The following is a 26,322-nucleotide window of genomic DNA, read 5'->3' on the forward strand; positions in this document are numbered from 1 at the left end:
TCATTGCTAGAGATGGCTTTGCCAATGGAAAATGGAAGTGGAGGTTAAATGTATGAAGGGAGAGTGTTTGGCACTGGGCAGAACAGATAACATCAGCACCTGCAAGAGGTAAGAAGTGATCCAGGAAACCTACCCGCTATTCCCATCAATAGTTCTCCAGCTGTGATGCTATGGCACAATTCTGGGTTAGTGTACCCCAGATTCTATTGCACAGTTCTCTGGGCAGGAACCACACCAGAGAACAACTGGGCTCTCCCTTTTTCATTGGAATTCTTGTCTGTTGTACCTGAATTACAGTGGCTTTTAGGATTGTGCATCCTGTATATTGCTTTGCATTAAGACTTCATGACTCCCGAGTTATGTTTCCAGTCCTGCCACTGACTCATGTGTGGCCTTGGGCTGAGCCTTTGTTTCCCCATTTGTAATATACGCAAAATGTTACATGTCTTTGTAAAGAATTTGAACAGCCTTGGACGACAAGTTCTCTATAAAAGAGTTAAGCTTTGTTATTCTCTTGCCTTCTTCCACAGAAGGGATTTATTGTTTAAGATATAGCTCTATATAGCATTATGGTAGTGCTCAGAAGCCCCAGATGGGACCCCATTGTGCTAGGCGCCGTACAAATACGTAGGAAGATACTGAGAAGCTCTGAGAAGTTTATAGTCCAATTTAAGGCAATACATAATGATTAAGTGGAACAAGTAATAGAAGGGAAGCAAAGGGGGAGACAAACAAGAATATGTTGTTCCATAGCCTAACTTTGCATACAACTTAATAGTCTGAGCCCTGTAACACTGAGAAGGCAGTAATGTTAACTTGGCCACATTGCAGAGTATTTTTTATTAGTCTCCCTTTTTTGTACTGTGATATGAATAAATAAAATACACAAGATGTAGAATATGGCAGAGTTAATGTCATTTCAGGAACCTCTGCCTTTGAGCTTCCAGACAACCATCTTCTTAGTTTCTCAATATTTAGTCACATCTGGTGTCTTCTGGGGGTAGGACAGAAGTCAATGGCTCTTGGTACATGTACAAAGGTTTGCTCCAAAGAATGCAATTGCAGGATTAGGGCCTGGGTTATTTGCAAAAAATCAATTGCTCTCACTGGGATTCTCCATCATTACTGTGAGATTCTACACCATTCGAAAACAGTCAAGAGTTAGGAAATGCAAACTTAAGGGTTTTACACTAACCCTAAGGGGATACTATCAAGTTAAAATTCACATGGGCTCACTTTCCTGTCCATTGATTTCAATGTATATGTTTATGGCAGCAATATTGGGCTCCTTGTTCTTTAAATGCATTTTCTTCCCTGTGTCACTAATGATGCCTTGAATTATTAAAGGACAATTTTAAAAAAATCTTGTTTCTTATGCACTATTTATGCTATCACCTTCTATTATGCGTTTCACTCTGTTTGGGCAATGAAGACAGATGAGTCCATTTCTAATCATTTTGATTTCCTAATTGTCACATTAGCAAGAATGTGGGGTTGAAAAAATGGCTAGGGAACTTTATTCCTTTAAAAATAAATAATTTCTATCAAAACTGAAATTTAGAATACCAAGGCAACAACATCTAGGCCATACTTCACTGGCTTGTTTTTTACTAAACCAACATTCGGGGTCTGAGCTATCTTCACCTACGCACGCTGAACATAGGGGTCCAGAAGCCCCTTTCAGCTGTGCAAGGATGTGGTCATTTAAATGAATAGGGCTGGCACCAAATTCTTTTCTCAGCCTTGTCACTACCTTGAGTATTTTGGATTACTAGTTTTGCGTACTCTGACTTCTGAATGTTCTTTAAATGTGCTCACTTTACACAGATTATTATTCAAAAATTAAGACCTGATTCTGCAAACCCTTAAAATGGGACTTGTTTACATGATTAGGGATTACAGTTATGCAGGAGCAAGCCCTAAAATTGTACCTTTTACTTATAAAAATATACATTAATGTTATGCATTAGCAACATGTATATAGCTGCTTAAAAACACTGTTTTACTTCCCAGTGGTAGTGAATAGACAAAAAGTTTCCTCTGTCCTTAAGTTTCTCCCCTGCTCTATTGATATATGTTGTAGCTATATATAGACACGGTGAATAATCACTGGGCTTTCATCTGCCTTTCAGGCTAAAGAATGGCTAAGAGAACAAGGAAGAAAACAAATGCTAAGAGACAGCTGTAACAATCCTAGTTAAGAAGCTGAAGACAGGGTAATCATTTTTGAAGAGTACTGTGGGCCGGCTGCACAGAATGCTATGACTATTTTGTTATAACCAGAGTCCCCAGGATTTTCAGAATTCAGAGCAGGCTTCAGAAACCAGCTTTGTCTGATTCCTGAAATGGAATGTATGAAACACTGACAGCAATCTCTTACGTGTGTCTCTGCTCACCGCTGGCTTATCCAGTGTTTCTGAAATGGGGAGATAGAACATGTGAGAGTCTGCAAAACTAGAAGACTGTTGGGAGGAAAATGAAGGGGAAGGAGAAATGGAAGGGAAGAGGGTGAGGAAGACGGAAAGCAGAGTGCAGGAGAATGAACAAACAGGGAGGTCTGTTTTAAAACATGCCTCTCTCCACTCCGAGTCCCAGCCCCCAACTGAGAATCACAGAATCCCATTCAGTTTTGGGGATAACCATTATTGCTTTGTGTCTAAAGTAGAGTTCTGGGAATCGGGAGTCTTGGCTTATATTTCCCAGCATGCCAAAGGTCATACAGTGACTTCACTGTTGCAACCTCAGCTTCTTCAGCTGCAGAACCAAACATGCAACACTGAGATTCCGAAACATATTTCAAACCACCTGCTGACATTACAATCATTAAATGTTGCTTATGTGCTAGTTGGCTGGAACTGTGTAACTTTCTTTACATGCACATAACATGTGGGGTTTTCTGAAAATTTATAGTCAGTGGATTCTGCCAGTACATGCAAGTGATGCATAACTGACAACAAATCTATAAAAACACTGCTGCAGAAATGATCCATGAAACACTGGTGAATTTCAGGGACCCTGTTTATAACTGAGGCTCAGAGAGCTTGTATCTCATCTTCAACTGTTTCCATCTGACTAAAAGCTCAACTGTGCACATCTTTGTCCTCTGAGTTCACATTCAGGATGTTGTAATCCCTAGCTGTTTTCAGTGGAATTCAATTAATAATCATTGCAATAACACTACACACCAATTCATTTCCGGAGCTCCAAATAATGGGTTGTGGTTTCTCCCTTCCTGCAACTATAACATTCAGGGTGAAGTCTTTCTGCTGTATTCCCATTTACTTGCTCACAAGTAAGACAAGCAGAGTTTGGCCAACAAATAAATTAATAGGAAAGAGAGCAGGGTAATGAAGATGGATGTATCTCTTCTAAAATATATTTCCTGTAGCTTTACAACAGCCTGAAAGTTTGTGAATGGGATTGGCTAAAGCGTTAATGAGATGATTCGTATTGTAATTGCATTGGATCTGCTTTCTGGTGAGGCTTTATATGCTCTAGTAAATAGGGCATTGGACTGAGAGTTAGGAGTGTGTGTTCTGTTCTGTGTACAGACCTGCTGTAACACCCAGGGAAGTCACTTCTCTTCTTTGTGCCCCAGTCTTCCCCATCTGCAAAATGAAGATAATGATGATAACTTCATTCCATTGTAAATGACATGGAGACCTACAGAAGAAGCATTATAGAACAATTACAAATTATTCCCTGTTTGACAATAATTTAGGCATTATCAGGTCAAACATTAGACCAGCTGCATATCTGTGGATCTATTTCATTTTGCAAGGAAGAATTGCAAAATTATGTGTGTTGAGATGTGATCTTTGTCCAATTCCACTTATTAGTTTTCTTGCTCACTCTCATTTTCTGGAAATCCAGAAGGCCTCCCCAGGGAGCTCCCTGTTGCTCATTCCCAGGTGTTTGATAATAAAAATCTGTTCAGTGGGATAAGAAACCCCTAAGTGCATCCCAGAATCCAGCATTTGGACAGTGCCCAGCATTACATGGACTGTTTTGCTCTCTGACTTACATCTGTTCTATACTAGCTACACCAACATTTGTACTATTATTAAGTCTGCATTTTCAACATGGCTGTCACAAGACCCATGGATCCCATGATTTCATACTGTCATTGCTATTTTTACACATGCTCTGTGGTAACTGAAGATCAGAATTTTCAAAGCTGACAAGTTACACCCTGCACAAAGTCCAGAGTTTAAAAGGGAACAAGACAATTCATTCATTCACTGGAAAATTGAAAGGCAGGATAATATAATGAAAGTGAAATTCACCTACCCAATCTCATTTATTTAAATGGATGTTCCCTCAAGCTGATTATTCACAAAGGAGATTTCAATTACTACCTTTATTTTTTCTAAATAAATCCTACAAAAGCAGAAATCTCTTACAAAATACTATAAATATGAATGAGGAAAGGAAGTGGCTTTCAGATAACACAGTGCCATTATAAAGCACCCATTTAGACAGATATATCACATCTATAATATAAAGACTAAATGGATGAGTATGAGTTCTACAGACGACTCAAATAGACATACCGACGTGCTACACAAGGCCCAGAACCAGCAAAGACTTACACATTTGGCTTTATGCACTGAGTAGTTCTATTGACTTCAACCAAACTACTCACAGTGCAAAATCCTAAACACCTTCCTCGGCCTTTGCAGGAGCAGGACCTAACAGAGTTACCAGAGGTATGCCAATGAGACCCTGCATTACCTCCTAAAGCCCAGAATTATACCTAAACACTACATTATTTGTGAGGTTCCTTTTCTCTGTCTCATTTTTTCTTTCCTCCATTGTGATAGGACATATTTGGCATGACATCTATACTGCTTAAACAATTGTTTCCTTTTGTCTGCACTTCTAACGAAAATTAAATAAAATGAGGCGCTCCCTAGATTTTCAAAGGCAAGGGCCAATGGCATAAAGCATTTCTCTCCCCCCCAGCAGACAGAATGAATTTCTCTCCAAGCAGTTCATGTTTTCCACACGGAAGGCACAAAGAGAACTGGACACATTGACCCAGCTATAAAATAGCTCCCGCCCCTGCGTGCACCTCACTGGACTGCCATGGCCAGTCCCCCCAGTGAAATCATAAAGCTGGGCAGGTGGGAGGTGTTTGCAGGACCGGCAAGCGAGAAGTATTAGCGTCGGCCGTGAGTAGCTTTAAAACCCCTCTCAGAAGGCCAGATTTTGCCGCGTGTTTTAACGAGGAGCTGGGTCTGGGCAGCAGCGCCGGGGGGGTTTCATGCGCTGCCAGCGGTGCCTAGCCCTGCTCGCACTGTGCGTGCCTACAGCTAAGGGAGCCCCGCTGACCCGCCCCCAGCAAACACCGCCACGCAGCCCGCACTGACCCCGCAGCGAACGGGGCTCGGCGCTGGCTGGGGGGCCACTAGGGACCGGCCTGGGGGCGGGGGGAGGTGGCAGCTCCTCCTCTCGCTCTCACTGGTGCTGGAGCAGCGGCAGCTGCCGGCGGTGGGATGAGGAGTCGACAGGGAACTGCTGCTGCTGGACCCGGGGCCGCGCTGGGCGTGGGCAGCCTCCGCATGTGAGCGGGGAGCCGGCGGCCAGCCCCGGAGCCATGTACTCCGGGAACAGCAGCGGCGCCAGCAGCAGCCAAGCGCCCGGCCCGGGGCAGCAGCAGCAGCGGGAGGACCTGCCCCTCTTCAGCCCCAGCACCTACGAGCTCCTGGCGCTGCTCATCGCCACCATCGGCATCCTGGGCTTGTGCAACAACCTGCTGGTGCTGGTGCTGTACTACCGCTTCCAGCGGCTGCGCACCCCCACCAACCTCTTCCTGCTCAACATCAGCCTCAGCGACCTGCTGGTCTCGCTCTGCGGGGGCACCCTCACCTTCGTGTCCTGCCTCCGCAGCCGCTGGGTCTGGGACGCGCCCGGCTGCCTCTGGGACGGGTTCAGCAACAGCCTCTTCGGTAAGGGGGAGGGGAGGAGACCGCACGCCCCCAGCTCCCCCATCACCGCCTCCCACCGCCCTCCACCCCACATTCCCCATCCACCTCACCGCCCTCCACTGTCCATTACCACCCCCGTCACCCCATTCCCCACCTCCACCCCCATTCTCTACCCACCTCACCCCTTATTAAGTATCAATAATGTCCAGAAAGGCAGTTTTAGTGTGAAGTCCTGGCCAAAAAGATGGTTTCCATGAAAAGGGAATAGGGGAAAACCTACAGTCTCTGCTTACTGTGCTTTTAGTATGTAAGATGCTAATGCTTGAAAGTAGAAAGTTTGTTTCCTGAAGTGATTACAACATTTACCAAAAGCAAGCTCAAAGACTGGGACCTTCTGCATGGAAATTGACTTGTGTAGGGTAGTTATTATAGCCTATACCCCTTTTCGGTAACTTTTATTATCAGAAAGAAAACTCTTGACAATTAATCAGGAAAGCTATAAAGGAATCAGAGAAGTGTGCCTCAACATCCCCTCCCTGCTGCCAGAAGGGTCTGAGCAAGCTGTTTAGAAAATATAGAAACATCTTCAAAGAAAGTCCTTGGCTTATTTGAACATTGTGTGTCATCACTCCTAATTTGTAAGGAAAAATAAAACCTTACGGAGAAGGGAAAATTATAACTTTAATGACACACCGCAGGCATCTCTGACCATCCAGACCTCCAAGAAGTCTGAATAGCATGGGGGCCACATCACAATATCAGGAAATTTAGAAGTCAGCTAGGTCTCTGTCTAGGAAGTTATCCAAAACATGGAACATCCAAAACATGTTTTTTCCACTCTCTGTATTAATTCTGAAGACACACCAGTACTCTTGATTTGTCTGATTTATTAAAAAAATAGCATTAGTAACAAAAGTGTAATTTTTAATGCTGCTCTTATCTTGAATGTTCACTTCACCCACATGAGAAACAAGTATTATTATAAAGTACGATTTTCTGTAGTGATAAGTGTTTCTGAAACTACTATTTACATTTTTTAAAAAGACAAAGTAAAATATGAAAGATGTTAAGTAATTTTTAGAGACAGTTTATGGAAGTCTGATAAAACACAGGATGTATTCTATCAGTGCAAGCTGCTGGAAAGATGACAGAATTTTTCTTTGGTGATTTAATAATGCTGCAAAAAGATTACAGTAATTGCTGTAAACAATCATAGAAGTAGTTAGAAAGCCAATAACCATATTTCAAGTTCTTATCAGAAATTCTTTGACACACTTATAAAATATAGAGATATAGGTAGGTGTGTGCACAAAAAAATATGCACCTGCTCTACAGTCTACCTCCAATAAGCAACCCCTTTATAAGTTTTCCAAACTTCCCAATATAATTTTATTTTATCTTCAGCTATAGTTCACCTTTAGTAGACAACCCATTTGGTGGTGGATTAGCTGATCACTTATGACTGATTTCACTAATGCTATTAACAGTGGAAATGCTTGTGCAATGGAGGGATGTTGTGGGTGCAAGATGCAATTAGACTGCAAACTCACTAGAACAGGAACTATTTACCGGTACTTGTTTTGTATGGTGCTTAGCACATTCCCGGGGTCTTAAAAGTAAACCCACTAGTGCTTGCCATGATAGTAGGACAGAACCCTACTAGCATAATGTTATCTACGTCAGTCAGGTATTTCAGACACTTAAAAAAAACCCTATGCATCTACCAGTGTTTGTTTTGCATGTGACCTCATCCAGAGAGTTTACCATTACATTTACTTAAGCAATTTAAAAATTCCATTCAATTTACCATCCTTTTTCTCATATATTGCACTGACTTCCAACAGCTACAACTTTTTACATTTTTGTATTTAAATACATTTCCAAAATATAAAATACACTGTAGAGATGGATGTGAAAAAGCTATAATCAGATCATCATCTTCAAAAAACACCACATATTAAAACCATAAGTATACATTGCCAGGATAAATACACTATTATATATAGTTGAAATCATTTTCATTTCCTTTTTGGAAGTGTTAATGGCTTGTCTTTTTTAATATATCCATTCAATTATGACTGCTAAGTTTTCTGCGCTTTAAAAATACAAAAACAACACACACACACCATTCACACAAATACAACCACACGCCCACATAGAGTTGTTCCAAAAATTAAGAAATACTTTTAAGGCTGCATCTAGAAGCTGGGCCAGTGTTTACACCACAGAATCACTGATGCACATAATTACTTTCCCCTAGAATTTTCTTCCTCCTTGAATTGCCTATTGCATTGCCTGATGGAATCTGATACTTTAATGCATTTTGTTCAACTTCCACATAAAAACAAAATCATTTAACTATATGTATATATAAATAAAACCTGACTATCTTAATCTGAAGGTACTCCAAATTACAGCTAATCTGAATTTTGCACATACTATTATCCGCCCCCCCCCCAATAACTGTAGAAAGAAGACTGTATAATCTAGACACACATGAAAAAGAACAGAATAGCCAGGCTGTATGTTTACAAATACCTGCCACTTTAAAAACAGGTGCATTCCAGACTACCAAAATTATTGAATAGGAAGAGTTTCACTTACACATTGCATGTTAGTGACTTCTAAAGTGGAATTCTGACTTTGTCATGTCCACCATGGCATCTGTCTAAATGTGAATTTAGTGCTCAAAAAGAAGTTGAAAATTGACAGTTCTGAATTTTCTGAAGTTCATGTCCTTTTGTAAATAGACCAGGTGCAGCCTTGCACATTCCATTCTCTCACTATGCCATTGCATAGTGACCTAACAGGGTCATTTCTAGAGTGAACAGGCAGTTCAGTCATCACAGATATTGAATTCTTGCCCTCGCAAGTACCAATTAGTTTTTGTGTTGTTGACACCTGTCCACTGAGAACTTGACTCATTTCACACTGAATGACCAAAAGACATTTAGCTGTGATCACTGTTGTTTGTGCTCACATCTTAAATATAGACCTAGGCATTCCTCCCTGGCAGAATAGAGGCTTATTGCATTAGCTTATCACCTACAAAGGCCAGGTTTCAACTATAGTGATCTCATTATGTCCTCTAGAAGAATTTACTACCATCACAAAACCACCACACAAACTTAGGGCTGACCTACAAATAGGATATTATAGTTAAGCATTTGGGATTGAGTTATATTAACCAAGCAGACTGCAGAACATCAGCCCACTCTATCTATGCCTGCTCTGTGGCTTTCTACTAAGACATAGTTACGTGTAAATCCTCTTTTCTCATTCTTCACCTCTTGTGCTCACAGATTTTCCCATTGTAAACTTGAACGGTCTTCAGTTGAAAGGCCCACATTCTAGGGTGGAGACAATCTTAGATATCAGAGTTATATACTGCACTTATTTCTTCACACACCACTTTTGCACAAGTCAGCTTTGTAGTGCTATAGGCTAAGATTTTCAAAAGTGATGAGTGATTTTTGGATGCCAATTTAAGCCATTTTAAGACAGTGGGTCTGATTTTCTGAAAGTGGGTTCATGGCCATTTCTGAAAACCAGATCCTTTTAAGGATGGGCATCCAAAATCACTAGTTTTCAGTCTTATTTTAAACAAAGTTGTTTTTACAAAACTGCTATTGGTTATACTGTACTTTGACGATAGATATCAAAATGCTTCTGTGTTGAACTAGAGCATATCAGTATTACATGATAGCTATGGCATGTACAAAAAAGACATTGAGACAGCATCTGCATTTTGTATGGCATATTCTAGTTTACCATGTAATTTCTGAGCGGTTATTTCACAAATATAAAGATACTTATTTCTGTTGGGATTTTGGAACAGTGAACTTTTAAGAGTTCCTGTTTAAAAGAGCCTCTCTTTTTGAGAACTGTTTTGACAGATTGCAGGTGTCTTAGCTCCAAAACTTAGTCTTTGTCAGCAAACTCCTCATTCTAAGGTTTTTCAGTCAGGGGAAAAGTAACAGGGCTTGGAACTCAACTCCAGTGAAAGTTGACTGACTCAGGGTCCAATCTGATCCAGGGATATACAGAGCGATTTCTTATGCATTTCCTGCAGTACCCTACTTTTGCATTAATTTTGGTTCATTAGCTGACAAGACCATGTAGCAGTGGCTACTCCCCAGGCAGTAATAGGTTGCTCGGGGCCTGCAGTTCACTCTACCAGGCTCTCAGTCTGCTATTATCTTTGGAACCAGGAAGGGTGGTTATTGGTTTGGAAAATAAAGGAATTTATTTTCCAAACTGGAAGTACTCTGTGTGATAGACTCCCAAAATCTTAAATCATCCGCAGTGTAGGATCTGAAGTCCGATGAAACTTACCTGTATATGTATTCACAATGGGGACTGTGAAAAGAGTGGGCATTTACACCATTACTGTGCCACCATCTGCAGGATTCCCTATACTTAGGGTGGGAAATAATATGGTAAATTGAATTACTACTTTTGAATTTTTAAGTGACTTTTACATTACCTTTCCCAGATTGTAGCCCCCATCTAGTCCATTAAATCGTGTGGAGCCACAGTGGTTCCAATATGATGGGAAGAGATAGGTACTCCAATTAATAGGTGTATTTCAAGCTATAAGGAGGTCTCCATTCTGATGGCTTTGTAGGAGCTCTGTACTTGTCCTGGTGAGCTCCTCTGCCTATGAGAATATGAACCTCCTTCCCCTCCTCCCAACCTATGAGAGCCAATTTGGTAGCAGCTGGCATCTTAATTATGTTTAGTCACGAGCTATATTGCTGAATCTATCTGGAAGATTTCCTGTCTAGCATACATTTATCTATCCATGTGCTAGAGAGGATACCTGATAGCTAAAACACAAACCTTTTTAAATAGACTCAGTTCCCATTAACTAAAGCAGGAATTTTGCCTAAGGACCACAGAATCAGAGAATTAAACCATTAGATGTGCATCTGGTAGCTTGTCATGAATCTAAAAAATCTATAGCTAGTAGTGACCACCCGCAGACAAATTTGCAACTGCATATCAGGCTGTTTTGAATCCCAATATATGCAGTAGGGCCATGCTTTATTATCAGGCATAGGATTAGTCCTGTACATGTGATAATATTTCCTGAGGTTTCAGAAAAATGCCTGATTGACTCCAAGGAGCATATTGTTCTCTTGCTACATACACAATTTCAGCTAACACTGATGAGGGTTATTCCACCTATCAAAAATACTATTCTCATAAACGTTTGCAAATACATTGAAATTTGTCTTAAGCAAGCTCTCAAAAGAATGCTGAATTGGTTGCATACAGAAATGATCTTAAGAAAGGTATTTCTGAGGCAAGGGTGTTAACTTGCACAGATTTCACTGCCTCATACTCCTAGTGATTTTAGGAAGTTCATGTAATCAGTTTGTAGGAACAGTACTCTAATTATGAATGGAAAGCCATGTCCTTCCTAACAGCATGCTATCTTTTCTTGTAAAGATATATATTGGAACATATTTTAAACGTCCAGCTCTTAATAGCCATTTGACTGAAAATATTCTTCCCACACTGTTGGAGAGATCATAGTGTATGCAATAGCTAAATTATGGCTCATTAGCTTCACAAATAATAGGATTCCTGAGCTGCAGCAGGTACACCGTAACGATGCTGCCTCTGGTGGGACACAACTGAGCATATCAGTTCAGGAGAAATTGCTTAGAGGAGGGTCGTTACAGCCCAAAGCTGGGTGTCCTTTATTACTAAGGCACACCAAACCAGCCAGACAGAGAGGACTTTGGTTTTACTGGCTAACCAGAAGTCATACAAGCAATTCCCTTAGACACCCCAGTTTCCCAGTATCACCACCAGTGCCACTCATTATGGGGATGACTGGTTATGAAACCAATACCACAGTAAAAGAAAAGAAGAGGTGCTCCCAATCCCAAAGGACCAAGCCCCAGACCCAGCTCAATATATGGCAGAGCTTACCCACACATCACGCTGTTGCCAATCCTTTAGAATCTAAAATCTAAAGGTTTATTCATAAAAAGAAAGAAATATAAATGAGAGCTAAAATTGGTTAACTGGAATCAATTACATACAGTAATGGCAAAGTTCTTGGTTCAGGCTTGTAGCAGTGATGGAATTAACTGCAGGTTCAAATCAAGTCTCAAGAGTACATCCACAGCTGGGATGGGTCATTCAGTCCTTTGTTCAGAGTTTCAATTTGTAGCAAAGTTCCTCCAGAGGTCAGAAACAGGATTGAAGACAAAATGGAGATGATGCAGCTGCCTTTTATAGTCCTTTTGTCATGTGGCTTGTGCTTCCTTTGTTCCAAAATCAAGCTACCTAGCACATGGCATGGAAAAAAGTTAGAGTTCTGTCCATAGGCATGTCCCTGCATGCCTTGCTGAGTCACAAGGCGTATCTGCCTTCTCTCAATGGGTCAGTTGTATAGCTGATGGTCCTTAATGGGCCATCAAGCAGGCTAGGCAGTGCTGATGCCACATCGTCTGGGGTGTCACCTAGAAGCATAGCACAAGTTTGAAATACAGACAGGATAGAGCCAATACTTATAACTTTAAATACAAAAGTGATACATGCATACAGATAGCATAACCATAACCAGCAAATCATAACCTTGTCATATACAGCTTTCTCAATCTACTTTGTACAAGATTTGGTGCCACTATAGGACTTTGGTTGCAACAATGATCTATACGGTCACAGTTTATGTCAATAACATCACAGAACAGCACTCTAATTATGGATGGAAAGCTATGTCCTTTTTAACAGCATGCTATTTTTCTTGTAAAGATATATAGGAACATATTTTAAACTTCCAGCTCTTAATAGCCATTTGACTGAAAATATTCTTCCCACACTGTTGGAGAGATCATAGTATATACAATAGCTAAATTATGGCTCATTAGCTTCACAGATAATTGGATTCCTGAGCTGCAGCAGATACAAATGACATTCCTTGAAAATTGAAATCTGTTCTAAGTAGACCAGTTTATTAAAGGTGAACTGCCAAGTAAATATTACAAGTTAGGGCTTTATGGTCTCCTACACTAGTGTGAGGAGAAAAACTAGAAAGTTTTCCCAGCCATTTTATAGCCTCTTCTCTCTTGGGGAATACCTTGGCCCTGGTCTACACTATGGGTTTAGGTCGAATTTAGCCATGTTAGGTTGATTTAAAAATGACTGCATCCACACAACCAACCCCGTTCTGTCGACCTAAAGGGCTCTTAAAATCGACTTCTGTACTCCTCCCTGGCGAGGGGAGTAGCACTAAAATCGACCTTGCTGGGTCGAATTTGGGGTAGTACGGACACAAATCGACGATATTGGCCTCTGGGAGCTATCCCAGAGTGCTCCAATGTGACCACTCTGGACAGCACTTTCAACTCCAATGCACTAGCCAGGTACACAGGAAAAGCCCTGGGAACTTTTGAATTTCATTTCCTGTTTGGTCAGCCTGGTGAGCTCAGCTGCACTCAGCAGCACAGGTGACCATGAAGTCCCAGAATCAAAAACAAGCTCCAGCATGGACTGAAAGGGAGACACTGGATCTGATTGCTGTATGGGGTGAAGAATCTGTGCAAGCAGAACTCCGATCCAAAAGAAGAAATGCAAATATATTTGCCAAGATCTCACAGGGCATGTTGGACAGAGGCTACACCAGGGACACACAGCACTGCCGGGTGAAAGTTATGGAGCTCAGGCAAGCCTACCAAAAGACAAAGGAGGCAAATAGTCACTCCGGGTCAGAGCCCCACACATGCCGCTTCTATGACGAGCTCATGGCATTCTAGGTGGGGACCCTACCACTATCCCACCACTGTCGGTGGACACCTGCAAGGGGGGAGTCTCACGCAACAGGGAGGAGGATTTTGTGGATGAGGAAGAGGAGGAGGAGAATGAGCAGCAGGCAAGCGGTGAATCCGTTCTCCCTGGCAGCCAGGAACTTTTCATCACCCTGGAGCCAATACCTTCCCAAGGCGGGATCCCCGACCCTGAGGCCAGAGAAGGCACCTCTGGTGAGTGCACATTTGTAACTACAGTACAGGGTTTACAAGCAATAGTGTTCATGGTCACCTGGTTGAAATAGGGGAATTTTTGTAAGGGAACAATAAAAGGACCCCATTCATGCTGGGCTGTTTGCATTTGGCTAAAAGGGATCATTCCAGAGAATAGCCACGCGACAGGGGGAGGGGATAAGGGATCATCCCAGAGAATAGCCACACGGTGGGGTGGGGGTAGGTGTGTGCTGCACATCTACCCGAATACTGCAGCCCCTCTTTTTAAATGTGAAACCCAACCCATTGTTTGCTCTGGGAAAGGGGGGCGCTGGAGTTTGAAAACATTCCCTCATGTTATGAAGGCATAAGAAGCCAACCCAATTTTACTCTCCCTTTTTATCTCCCCGCAGGTGCAAATGTTTCTACGCTCCCCCTATCATCTCCGTCTCTGCAGTTATCGCAGATTAGAAGGCGGAAAAAACGCACTTGCGATGACATGTTTTCTGAGCTGATGCAGTCCTCTCGCACTAATAGGGCACAGCTCAATGCATGGAGGCATTCAGTGGCAGAGGCCAGGAAAGAATTGAGTGAGTGTGAAGATCGGAGGCAGGACGCGATGCTGAGGCTAATGGGGTAGGAAACGGACATGCAGAAGCGTCTGTTGGGGGAGCAAACTGACATGATGAAGTGTGTGTTGGAGCTGCAGGAAAGCCAACAAGAGCACAGACCCCCACATCATCAACTGTATAACCGCCAACCCTCCTCCCCAAGTTCCATAGCCTCCTCACCCAGACGCCCAAGAACGTGGGGTGGGGGAGGCTCTGGGCACCCAGCCACTCCATTCCAGAGGATGGCCCAAGCAACAGAAGGCTGTCATTCAAGGAGTTTGATTTGTAGTGTGGCTACAATAAACCATGTGGCCTTGTCCTTCCCTCCTCCCCCACCCCACCCGGGCTCCCTTATCCATTATCTAATTTTTTTTTGTAATTATTAAAGAAAGAATGCATGGTTTCAAAACAGTAGCTACTTTATTTCGAAGGTGGGAGGGTGGTTGGCTTACAGGGAATTAAAATCAATCTCCTTGCATCAAGGAGAAACAAACAACTGTCACACCGAAGCCTGGCCAGTCATGGAAACTGGTTTTCAAAGCCTCTCTGATGCGCAGTGCACCTAGCTGTGCGCTTCTAATCGCCCTGGTGTCTTGTTGCTCATAATCGTATGCCAGGCGATTTTCCTCAACCTTCCACCCTGCCATAAACGTGTCCCCCTTACTCTCACAGATATTATGGAGCACACAGCAAGCAGCAATAACAATGGGAATGTTGGTTGCGCTGAGGTCTGACCTCGTCAGCAAACAGCGCCAGCGAGCTTTTAAACGTCCAAAGGCACATTCTACCACCATTCTGCACTTGCTCAGCCTATAGTTGAACTGCTCCTTACTACTGTCCAGGCTGCCTGTGTAAGGCTTCATGAGCCATGGGAGCAAGGAGTAGGCTGGGTCCCCAAGGATAACTATTGGCATTTCAGCATCCCCAACAGTAATTTTCTGGTATGGGAAGTAAGTCCCTTCTTGCAGCTGCTCGAACAGCCCGGAGTTCCAAAGATGCGAGCATCATGCACCTTTCCCGGCCATCCTACGTTGATGTCGGTGAAACGTCCCTTGTGATCCACCAGTGCTTGCAGCACCATTGAGAAGTACCCCTTCCGGGTTACATACTCGTTGGCAAGGTTGTCCGGTGCCAACACAGGGATATGCCTTCCGTGTATTGCCCCACCACAGTTAGGGAACCCCATTGCAGCAAAGCCATCCACTATGACCTGCACATTTCCCAGAGTCACTGCCCTTGCTATCAGAAGGTTAGTGAATGCCCTGGCTACTTGGATCACAGCAGCCCCCACAGTGGATTTGCCCACTCCAAATTGATTTCCGACTGACCGGTAGCAGTCAGGCGTTGCAAGCTTCCACAGGGCTATCGCCACTCGCTTCTCAACTGTCTGGACAGCTCTCATCTTGGTATTCCTGCGCTTCAGGGCGGGAGAAAGCAATTCACAGAGTTCCAGGAAAGTGGCCTTACGCATGCGAAAGTTTCGCAGCCACTGTGAATCATCCCAGACCTGCAACCCTATGCGGTACCACCAGTCTGTGCTTGTTTGCCGGGCCCAGAATCGGCGTTCCACTGTATCAACCAGCCCCAGTGCCGCCATGATGTCACAATTGCCACAGCCCATGCTTTCAGGAACGTCTGTGTCCATGTCCTCATGAAAATCCTCCTCGTGCTGATGTCTCTTAGCTGAGCGGGCTCCATGCTTGCCGTGGTATGGCATCTGCAGGAGAGCAGAGTTGCAGCGGAAGCGGTGGATGACGACGGTTAGCAGTCCTACTGCACCGTCTGCTGCCAGCAGCACACAGGACACAACAGCAGCTCTGAGCTGAGCAGGCTGCACGCTTGCTGTGGTATGTCGTCTGCGCAGAAAAAAGGCGCGAAACGATTGTCTGCCATTGCTTTCATGGAGGGAGGGGAGACTGACAACATGTACCCAAAACCACCCGAGACAATGTTTTTGCCCCATCAGGCATTGGGAGCTTAACCCAGAATTTCAATGGGTGGGAACTGTGGGATAGCTACCCACAGTGCACCGCTCCGTAAGTTGATGCTATTCATGGTAGTGAGGACGCACTCCGCCGACTTAATGCGCTTAGTGTGGACATATGCAATCAACTGTATAAAATCGATTTCTAAAAATCGACTTCTATAATATCGACCTAATTTCATAGTGTAGACATACCCTTGGAGAACAATGCTACAAACAGCTCTTTGCTAAGGGTGAAATGCACTTTATCCAACCCTGAAAAGCTTCAAATGGTCTTGCACTAAATTCACAAGGAATTTTTCCTTTTTTTTAAAATTTAAGACAAGCTGAGTTTTTCCTTTAAATGTTAGATGATATAAACTGCCAGAGACTCATCTGAAAGCCGGGATCTGGTTGTAGGCTGGAAAAAGTCCATTTGACATAGATTCACCAGCTATTCAATTAGAAGCCCTTCCTTACTCAATTTGAGAGCATATTGCCCTCCACTAACCTCTCTCACACTGTCACCATATGTTGCATTCACAGCTGTATTCCCACTGAAATTAATGCTATCTGCCAAATAGCTTCATGGACGTGTCCTTTCTTGTAGACAGCAAAGAACTTGCCCGATATACTCTTAGCTTTAGTGGTTTGTCTGAAGCAAATTAATTGCTCACAGGAGTGAACAGTGGATATTAATTCTACAATTGTTTGATAATGGGCCACTAGACAAAATATATTTGAAACCTAAGTCTAATATTTCTTGAATATTCTTCAATCTGTTTAGCTTTGATTGAAGGAAATGAACTTAATACTAAATGTTGCTGAAAATCCTCAGTGATGCATTGTTGGTATCACCAAGTAATGTTCTGACATATATTTGTTTGCTAAATTAAACCAGCTCAGATAGGGATTGCCAGTGGGATGTAAAGCATCTTATTAGCATGTTGTTGTTTCATGTCTTTGACCAGAGGTTGCTACCATTTGATGGCTGTTTGGCCTTCCAAATGGGTGGAGTCTGCAACTGGGTTTGGCTCCTCCCCACATTTCCCCCCGCAGAAACCACATGAACACCAGGTAGTGCTGTCACTGTATTCCATATCCTTTTATTTTAATTTCCTGCCCCCATTGCCCTAGCAATCCCCATGCAACAGTCTAGTTACAGCACCGGCAGCACTTTTTGGCCCTCTCCCCAGGACCTGAAGGGAACACTAGCCCTGATCCACCCCACCATTTCCTTCTTGCCTCTCTATCAGCCTTGGGCTGATAGGCTAATTGGTTCCTTATCCCATCCAGTTTTCCAACCTGATTGCCTAATTACCCCATCAGCTTTCTCCAGGGGATGCAATTAACATCTGAGTGCTCAGAGTGCAGGCTTACCTCTTCACCCTCAGTAAAAGTGTGAATCATAAAGAATATTTTCTTAGACAGTAGGAAAGGGAAAAGAAACACAGGAAACATACCTGAGTAATGGGGTTTTGGAAATTTTCTAGTTAAGCACGCTGAAGTAGGGGAACACCACAGGGAGAGCCCTGAATACAGAATTTAATAGAATCATCAACAAATTGAGGAATCTTCTCCCCTCCACAAAAATGTCATTTTTTTGGTTTAGTTTTTAGTAGTTCTGTGATTAGGATTCTTCCCCTCCTCCCCAGCTCCTCTCGCTCTCCAGTGCCAATCAGTACTTTGAGAGTCTATTAACAACTCCCACTGCTTAAAGGAGATGATGTACTAAGTGCTAGTTCAGCACCAAGGGGAAGTGTGGCATTGAGGCAGACACAATACATATTGGAACAATGCTAACTACATTTGAAGTGTGGAATTGTTCTGTCCTATATCTAAGAGACAACTCAGGTTAGATTATCTCACAGGGAATAGGATCTGTGAAAAATGCATGCACGTGGTGTTTGGCACAGTTATGAGCACTTTTACTCAAAGGCGGATTAGCCAGCATACCTCTAAATAACTCACACACACAACTATGCATAGAAATGTAGGAAAGAAACAGTTCATTGGACTAAGTTTTTTCACAAAAATACATTTAGCCTGAAGAATTCATTCCCACAGTATACAGAGGCTAATCCACAGTATACTGAGGCTACCAATACATTTCAAAACACGAGACCATTTGTATGAATAAGAATAGCACCTGGAATGTCACTAGCTGAAACATAATTACAAAGGCCATCAATCCTTATACTTCAGGTTGTTAGCAGATAACCCAACCAGATCAGGAATAAATTGCCAACCCCTCTCATCTGTTTAGTATTACGGAGTTAGGTACTTTGTGGGGTTTGACATTATTTGAGAGTCAGGTAGACAAACAAAACTAAATCCTCTTTGTTTTGCTTAGACCTGTCTGTGCAAATATGGCTGGAAGAAGAGGAAAGAATTCTAGATTATTAGTGCTCAGATGTGGCTAGTGTTTGACTAATAAGAGGCTGATAGAGTTCAGCTATTCATAGTTGGGTAAGGCATGTGGTGCTGCTTCTAGGTGCCTTGTTCCAGCTTCCAGATACAATAAACTCTTCATTATTCTCTAACCTGAAGATACAAATATCACCCTAAATGAAACTATAATCTGATACAGATTTGTGTTCTGTTCAAACATCAGGGCAACCATGGATCTATGTTTCCCTCGATGGTTTTTCCAAAAGTATCATGACAAAAAGGCAGGGAACTTTTAACTCCTGGGGTGGATGTTCCATTAAGTCCCATTTGCTGTCATCATATGATCCATCTAGTTCAGCATCCTATCTCAAATAAATTTGCCCCAATGGGAAGGTGAAACTCATCTGGTACAAGTTCATCTGAAGCATAGATGAATCCAGCAAATCAACATTTTTACATTGCTGAAAACGTAATCCTTCATATAAGCCTCTTACCTGTGATCTGCCCTTCGCTCCATCAATCCTGATGATGCGAGGATTTAGCTTTAGTATTTGGCAGAGATACAGGAGTGTGTATTAGCTATGGAGTCTTTATTCTTAAAATGTAAATTAATTAAACTATCCTCTGTCTCATGACAACATTTGAAAAATACAATGCACTGAAGATAAAAAAGGACAGTTGAAATAAACTGAGCTGAAGCCCAATATAAAAAGGAGAATCTTGACAGTGAAAGCATTCTAAATAGTGTAGGTAAATTAAAAGACAAAAAGTTACGGGTCACATCCTTACACAGACAAGACTTCCATTGACTTCAGTATGAGTTTTGCCTGAGTAAAGACTACAGGATTAGGCCCATAAACTCTTTTCACAATGAAATATAAACAACTTAATTCAGGAACTCTATTGATGATACATCAGGAGAGAATTTGGATGTAATCTGTAAACTAAATGAAAAAAGCAAGCACTAAATTTAATGAATATGTAATTGTAAAGATTAATGCAATGTAGGGAAAGTTACATGTGCTTTTATTTTTAACTGCATATTTGAAACCAGTTCTTCACTTCAGTTAACCACAGTTTACACCAAAACCAGCAGATTGAAAGGATTAATTTATATATAAACGGGGCTTCACTCTTTTTTGCTTTGTATGAAGAACCTACTGCAAGTGATCTTTGATTTAAGACTGACTTTTCTAAAGATCCTCAAGTAAATCTGTTAATATGTTCAGGAATTAATTAAAAGTGAGATCTTTAAGAAAACTTCTATTTGAGTCATTTTTGGGGCCTCTCAAATCAATGGCTTCTTACTAATCCTTTAAACCAGTGGTGGGCTACCTGTGGCCCGCGAGCCACATGCGGCCTGTCAGGGTAATCCACTGGCAGGCCACAAGACAGTTTGTTTACATTGACCATCCGCAAGCATGGCCGCCCGCAGCTCCCAGTGGCTCATGAAGGCTTACACAGGCAGCCTGGACAGTAGTAAGGAGCAGTTCAACTATAGGCTGAGCAAGTGCAGAATGGTGGTAGAATGTGCCTTTGGATGTTTAAAAGCTTGCTGGCGCTGTTTGCTGACTAGGTTAGACCTCAGCGCAACCAATATTCCCATTGTTATTGCTGCTTGCTGTGTGCTCCATAATATCTGTGAGAGTAAGGGGGAGATGTTTATGGTGGGGTGGGAGGTTGAGGCAAATCGCCTGGTGGCCGATTTTGAGCAGCCAGACACCAGGGCGATTAGAAGAGCACAGCTAGGTGTGCTGCACATCAGAGAGGCTTTGAAAACCAGTTTCATGACTACCTACGCTACGGTGTGACAGTTGTGTGTTTCTCCTTGATGCAAACCCACCTCCTTTGTTGATTTTAAATCCCTGTAAGCCAACCACCGTCCCCCCTTCAATCACAGCTGGCAAAGGAAATAAAGTCCCTATTGTTTTGAAACCATGCATTCTTTCTTTAGTAAATAAAAAAAAAAAAGGTGAGATAACTGACAAGGTAGGCCGGGTGGGGTGGGGGAGGAGGGGCGGAGGGAAGGACAAGGCCACATCACTTATTGTAGCCACACTACAAATCAAAACGGTTTGAATGACACCCTTCTATTGCTTCGGCCATCCTCTGGAATGGACTGGCTGGGTGCCCGGAGCCTCCCCTCCCACATGTTCTTGGGCATCTGGGTGAGGAGGATATGGAACTTGGGGAGGAGGGCAGGCGGTTATATAGTGGATGCAGCGGTGGTCTGTGCTCTTGTTGCCTTTCCTGCAGCTCCATCAGATGCCTGAGCATGCCCGTTTGCTCCCCCATTAGCCTCAGTATCACATCCTGCCTCTGCTCATCATGCTCACTGTATGCTTTCCTGGCCTCTGTCACTGTATGCCTCCATGCATTCAGCTGTGCCCTATAAGTACGGGAGGACTGCATGAGCTCGGAAAACATGTCATTGCAAGTGCATTTTTTTCGCCTTCTAATCTGCAATAACCTCAGGGATGGAGATGATAGGGGGAGCATAGAAACATTTGCACCTGCAGGGGGATAAAAAGGGAGAGTAGAATTTAAGAAGATACATTTCTGAGAACAAAAGGGAGACTCTTTCACAGTGAATCAAGCAATTCACAGCAGACAGCACATGTGCTTTAGGTACAAGGTTGGATTTTGCCTTTTATATTGAGCGCCTGCCGGTATGGTGACATCACACACAGCTGGGCGAAAGAATTCGGTTTCCAGGCAGCCATGGTAAGCCAAATGGTACGTGGGGTTGGCTTCTTCTGCCTTCATAACATGTGGGAATGGTTTCAAACTGCAGCATCCTCCTTTCCCATAGCAAGCAATGCCGGTTGGGTTTGCCATTTAAAAGGAGGGGCTGCGGTTTTTGGATGGATGTGCAGCCCAACCCTTCCCCCACCTCACTGTGTGGCTATTCTCTGGGATGATCCCTTTTAGCCAAGCGCAAACAGCCCAGCATGAACGGGGTCCTTTTACTGTTCCCTTACAAAAATTCCCCTATTTCAACCAGGTGACCATGAATGATATCACACTCCTGAGGCTAACACAGAAAGATATAGACTGAATGTTGCTTGAATGCAACCAAAACCCAGGACCATTTGCTGCCATGCTTTGTGCTGCAATGATTCCAGACTACTTGCTATTTGCTTGGCATGGTGAAGTGTCCTACGGTGGAGGACGAAATAAGGCAGCCCTCCCCAGAAACCTTCTGCAAAGGCTTTGAGTACCTCCAGGAGAGCTTCATGGAGCTGTCCCTGAAGGATTCCTGCTCCATCCCCAGACATGTTAACAGACTTTTCCAGTAGCTGTACTGGCCGCAAATGCATCCCAAGTCTTCAGGGCAAATCAAACATTTAACACTATTGTTCTTAAACCCTGTAGCGTAGTTACAAGTCTGCACTCACCAGAGGTGCCTTCTCCGGCTTCAGGGTCCGGGAACTCGCCTTGGGAGGATATTGGCAAAATCCTCCTGCCTGTTGCGTGAGACTCCCCCTCCTTGCAGGTGTCCACGGACAGTGGTGGGATAGTGGTAGGGTCCCCCACTAGAATGCCATGCAGCTGATCATAGAAGCGGCATGTATTTGGCTCTGACCTGGAGCGACCGTTTGCCTCCTTTGTCTTTTGGTAGGCTTGCCTGAGCTCCATAACTTTCACCTGGCACTGCTGTGTGTCCCTGTTGTAGCCTCTCTCCACCATGCCCTGTGTGATTTTGGCATATATATTAGCATTTCTTCTTTTTGATCAGAGTTCGGCCTGCAGAGATTCTTCTCCCCATACAGCAATCAGATCCAGTGTCTCCCATTCGGTCTATGCTGGAGCTCGTTTGCAATTCTGGGACTGCATGGTCACCTGTGCTGCTGAGCTTGCCATGCTGACCAAACAGGAAATGAAATTCAAAAGTTCCCGGGGCTTTTCCTGTGTACCTGGCTAGTGCATCGGAGTTGAAAGTGCTGTCCAGAGCGGTCACATTGGAGCACTCTGGGATAGCTCCCGGAGGCCAATACCGTCGAATTCCGTCTGCACTACCCCAAATTTGACCCAGAAAGGTCGATTTTAGCGCTACTCCCCTCACGGGATAGGAGTACAGCAGTCGATTTTAAGAGCCCTTTAGGTTGATGGAACAGGGTTGGATGTGTAGATGCATTGCTTACAAAATCAGCTTAACGTGGCTAAATTTGACCTAACCTCGTAGTGTAGACCAGGGCTCAGAGGGATTTTATAGCTAACTGGCTGGCTGGCTGTCCATAAAATAGAGCTACCCTCCTCCCCCATTTATCACAACATCAGAGCTAGCTCAGGTAGACATACGTGGAAATTACATCTCCTGCTCCTGTGTAAAAATACCCTCAGTCAACTGGAGCTAACCTGATCATCTGAGAGTGGCAGTACCAGAAAAAACCATTCTATATGCAGCTGAAGTTTCCCTGAGGCTAAGGCCCTTATTATTTTTTTCCTTCTAAAAGGGGTGTTACACACATTTAAATAAGAACAATATGGTGTACTTTAAATAGTTAAGATCTTTCTGTGTTCTGTGTCTTTATGTTTCTAGGAAAATGTTGTCTGTTGGAGTGGTTGCCAGTGTTGTGAGGCAGAGATTACATTGCATGTTACAATGAAAAAGTCACTCTCGTGGACTCTAGTTCTTGTTTCAACTTTTCATATAAAAAGTCATTCCAGCTGAAAGTCTGTGGTTGAGCCATGTATGGAAAACACACTTGGGGTATGTCTACACTACGGGATTAATCCGAATTTACAGAATTCGAATTTTGGAAACAGATTGTATAAAGTCGAATGTATGCGGCCACACTAAGCACATTAATTCGGCGGTGTGTGTCCATGTACCAGGGCTAGCGTCGATTTCCGGAGCGTTGCACTGTGGGTAGTTATCCCATAGCTATCCCATAGTTCCCACAGTCTCCCCTGCCCATTGGAATTCTGGGTTGAAATCCCAGTGCCTGATGGGGCAAAAAAGATTGTCGCAGGTGGTTCTGGGTACAGCCTCACCCCTCCCTCCATGAAAGCAACGGCAGACAACTGTTTCGCACCTTTTTTCCTGGGTGAACATAGCAGACGCCATACCACGGCAAGCATGGAGCCCGCTCAGCTCAAGACAGCAGTCATGAACATTGTAAACACCTCGCACATTATCGTGCAGTTTATGCTGAACCAGGACCAGAAAAACGAGGCAAGGAGGAGGCGGCGACGGCAGCGCGGCGACGAGAGTGATGAGGACATGGACATGGACACAGAATTCTCTCAAACCGCGGGTCCCGGCGGTTTGGAGATCATGTTGTTGATGGGGCAGGGTCTATCCGTGGAACGCCGATTCTGGGCCCGGGAAACAAGCACAGACTGGTGGGACCACATAGTGTTGCAGGTGTGGGACGATTCCCAGTGGCTGCGAAACTTTCGCATGCGTAAGGGCACTTTCATGGAACTTTGTGACTTGCTTTCCCCTGCCCTGAAGCGCCAGAATACCAGGATGAGAGCAGCCCTCACAGTGGAGAAGCGAGTGGCGATAGCCCTGTGGAAGCTTGCAACGCCAGACAGCTACCGGTCAGTCGGGAATCAATTTGGAGTGGGCAAATCTACTGTGGGGGCTGCTGTCATGCAAGTAGCCAAAGCAATCATTGAGCTGCTGCTATGAAAGGTAGTGACTCTGGGAAATGTGCAGGCCATAGTGGATGGCTGTGCTGCAATGGGATTCCCTAACTGCGGTGGGGCGATAGATGGAACCCATATCCCTATCTTGGCACCGGATCACCAGGGTACCCAGTACATAAACCGCAAGGGTTACTTTTCAATGGTGCTGCAAGCACTGGTGGATCACAGGGGACGTTTCACCAACATCAACGTGGGCTGGCCGGGAAGGGTTCATGACGCTCACGTCTTCAGGAACACTACTCTGGGTTTAAACGGCTGCAGCAAGGGATTTACTTCCCAGACCAGAAAATAACCGTTGGGGATGTTGAAATGCCTATAGTTATCCTTGGGGACCCAGCCTACCCCTTAATGCCATGGCTCATGAAGCCATACACAGGCAGCCTGGACAGGAGTCAGGAGCTGTTCAACTATAGGCTGAGCAAGTGCAGAATGATGGTGGAATGTGCATTTGGCCGTTTAAAAGGTCGCTGGCGCACTTTACTGACTCGCTCAGACCTCAGCCAAACCAATATCCCCATTGTTATTGCTGCTTGCTGTGTGCTCCACAATCTCTGAGAGTAAGGGGGAGACGTTTATGGCGGGGTGGGAGGCTGAGGCAAATCGCCTGGCTGCTGATTACGTGCAGCCAGACACCATGGCGATTAGAAGAGCACACCAGGAAGCGCGGTGCATCAGAGAAGCTTTGAAAACCAATTTCATGACTGGCCAAGCTACCATGTGAAAGTTCTGTTTGTTTCTCCTTGATGAAAACCCACCCCCTTTATTGACTCATTCTCTGTAGGCAACCCACCCTCCCCCTTCGATCACAGCTTGCTTTCAAAGGAAATAAAGTCACTATTGTTTAAATATCGTGTAGTCTTTATTAATTGATTATAAAAAGAGGGAGAGAACTGACAAGGTAGTCTGGGTGGGCTTTGGGAGGAGGATCGGAGGGAAGGAAAAGGCCACTAAAAAAAGGTTAAAATAATGACAGCCTTTTGCTTGGGCTGTCCACTGGGGTGGAATGGGAGGGTGCACGGAGCCTCCCCCCCCCCGCGTTCTTACACGTCTGGGTGAGGAGGCTATGGAACATGGGGAGGGGGAGGAGGGTTATACAGGGGCTGTAGCTCCAATATGTGATCCTACTGCCGTTCTTGAAGCTCCACCAGATGCCGGAGCATGTCTGTTTGCTCACGCAGCAGCCCCAGCGTTGCATCCTGCCTCCTCTGATCTTCCTGCCGCCACCTCTCATCTCGAGCGTCTCTCCTCTCCTCACGTTGGTCCCTCCTGTCCTCATGTTCACTGGCATCTTTCCTATACTTTGAAACCGTGTCCTTCCACTCATACAGATGAGCTCTTTCATTGCGGGTGGATTCCATGATTTCCGCGAACATCTCGTCTCACGTCCTCTTTTTCCCGACACCTTATCTGAGATAGCCTTCGGGACGGAGGAGGGAGGCTTGAAAAATTTGTAGCTGCTGGAGGGAGGGAAAAAAAGGAGAGAATTTTTTAAAAAGATACATTTTACAGAACAATGCTTATACTCTTTCATGGTGAACAACACTATTCACATTACATAGCACATGTGATTTCTGTGCAAGGTCACATTTTGCCTCTTAATATTGAGTGCCTGTGGCTTTGCTGCTAGAGATCACAGACGTAGGTCCGGGCAACAGAATTCGGCTTGCATGCGGCCATGGTAAGCCATTGTCTTTCGGCTTCTGCGTCCTCCTTTCCCACATACCAGGCAAAGCCTGTTGAGTGCTGCGGTTTTCCTGTTAACCTTCAGCAGCAGAAAACAAACTAACCCCCCC

The 26,322-nt window shown here is 44.0% G+C and overlaps 2 protein-coding genes across 10 annotated transcripts in view; one reads left to right on the forward strand and one right to left on the reverse strand.

Moving 5' to 3' along the window:
• Window positions 1-5,919, reverse strand: part of WDR64 (WD repeat domain 64) — a 151,884-nt gene extending 145,965 nt beyond the window's left edge. For 5 of the 9 annotated variants that reach the window (XM_026649661.1, XM_026649651.1, XM_026649654.1 and 2 more), the window contains exons 1-2: window positions 5,872-5,919; window positions 3,554-3,663 (exon numbers count right to left, since the gene is read on the reverse strand). In XM_026649661.1, the coding sequence (XP_026505446.1) occupies window positions 3,554-3,608 (55 nt within the window). In that variant the 5' untranslated portion in view covers window positions 3,609-3,663; window positions 5,872-5,919. Of the gene's footprint in view, window positions 1-3,553; window positions 3,664-5,809 lie in introns of all 9 variants that reach the window. The other 4 variants (XM_026649656.1, XM_026649657.1, XM_026649652.1 and 1 more) reach the window with 3 other exon arrangements.
• The window catches only part of OPN3 (opsin 3), a 41,193-nt gene continuing 20,414 nt past the window's right edge, over window positions 5,544-26,322 (forward strand). The window contains exon 1 of the mRNA XM_024203557.2: window positions 5,544-5,951. Coding sequence (XP_024059325.1) covers window positions 5,600-5,951 — 352 coding nt within the window. The 5' untranslated portion in view covers window positions 5,544-5,599. The remainder of the gene's footprint in view (window positions 5,952-26,322) is intronic.

The sequence above is a fragment of the Terrapene carolina genome, unplaced genomic scaffold (assembly GCF_002925995.2).
Source record: "Terrapene carolina triunguis isolate 2854851 unplaced genomic scaffold, T_m_triunguis-2.0 Scaffold85, whole genome shotgun sequence".
NCBI classification, from domain to species: Eukaryota; Metazoa; Chordata; order Testudines; family Emydidae; genus Terrapene; species Terrapene triunguis.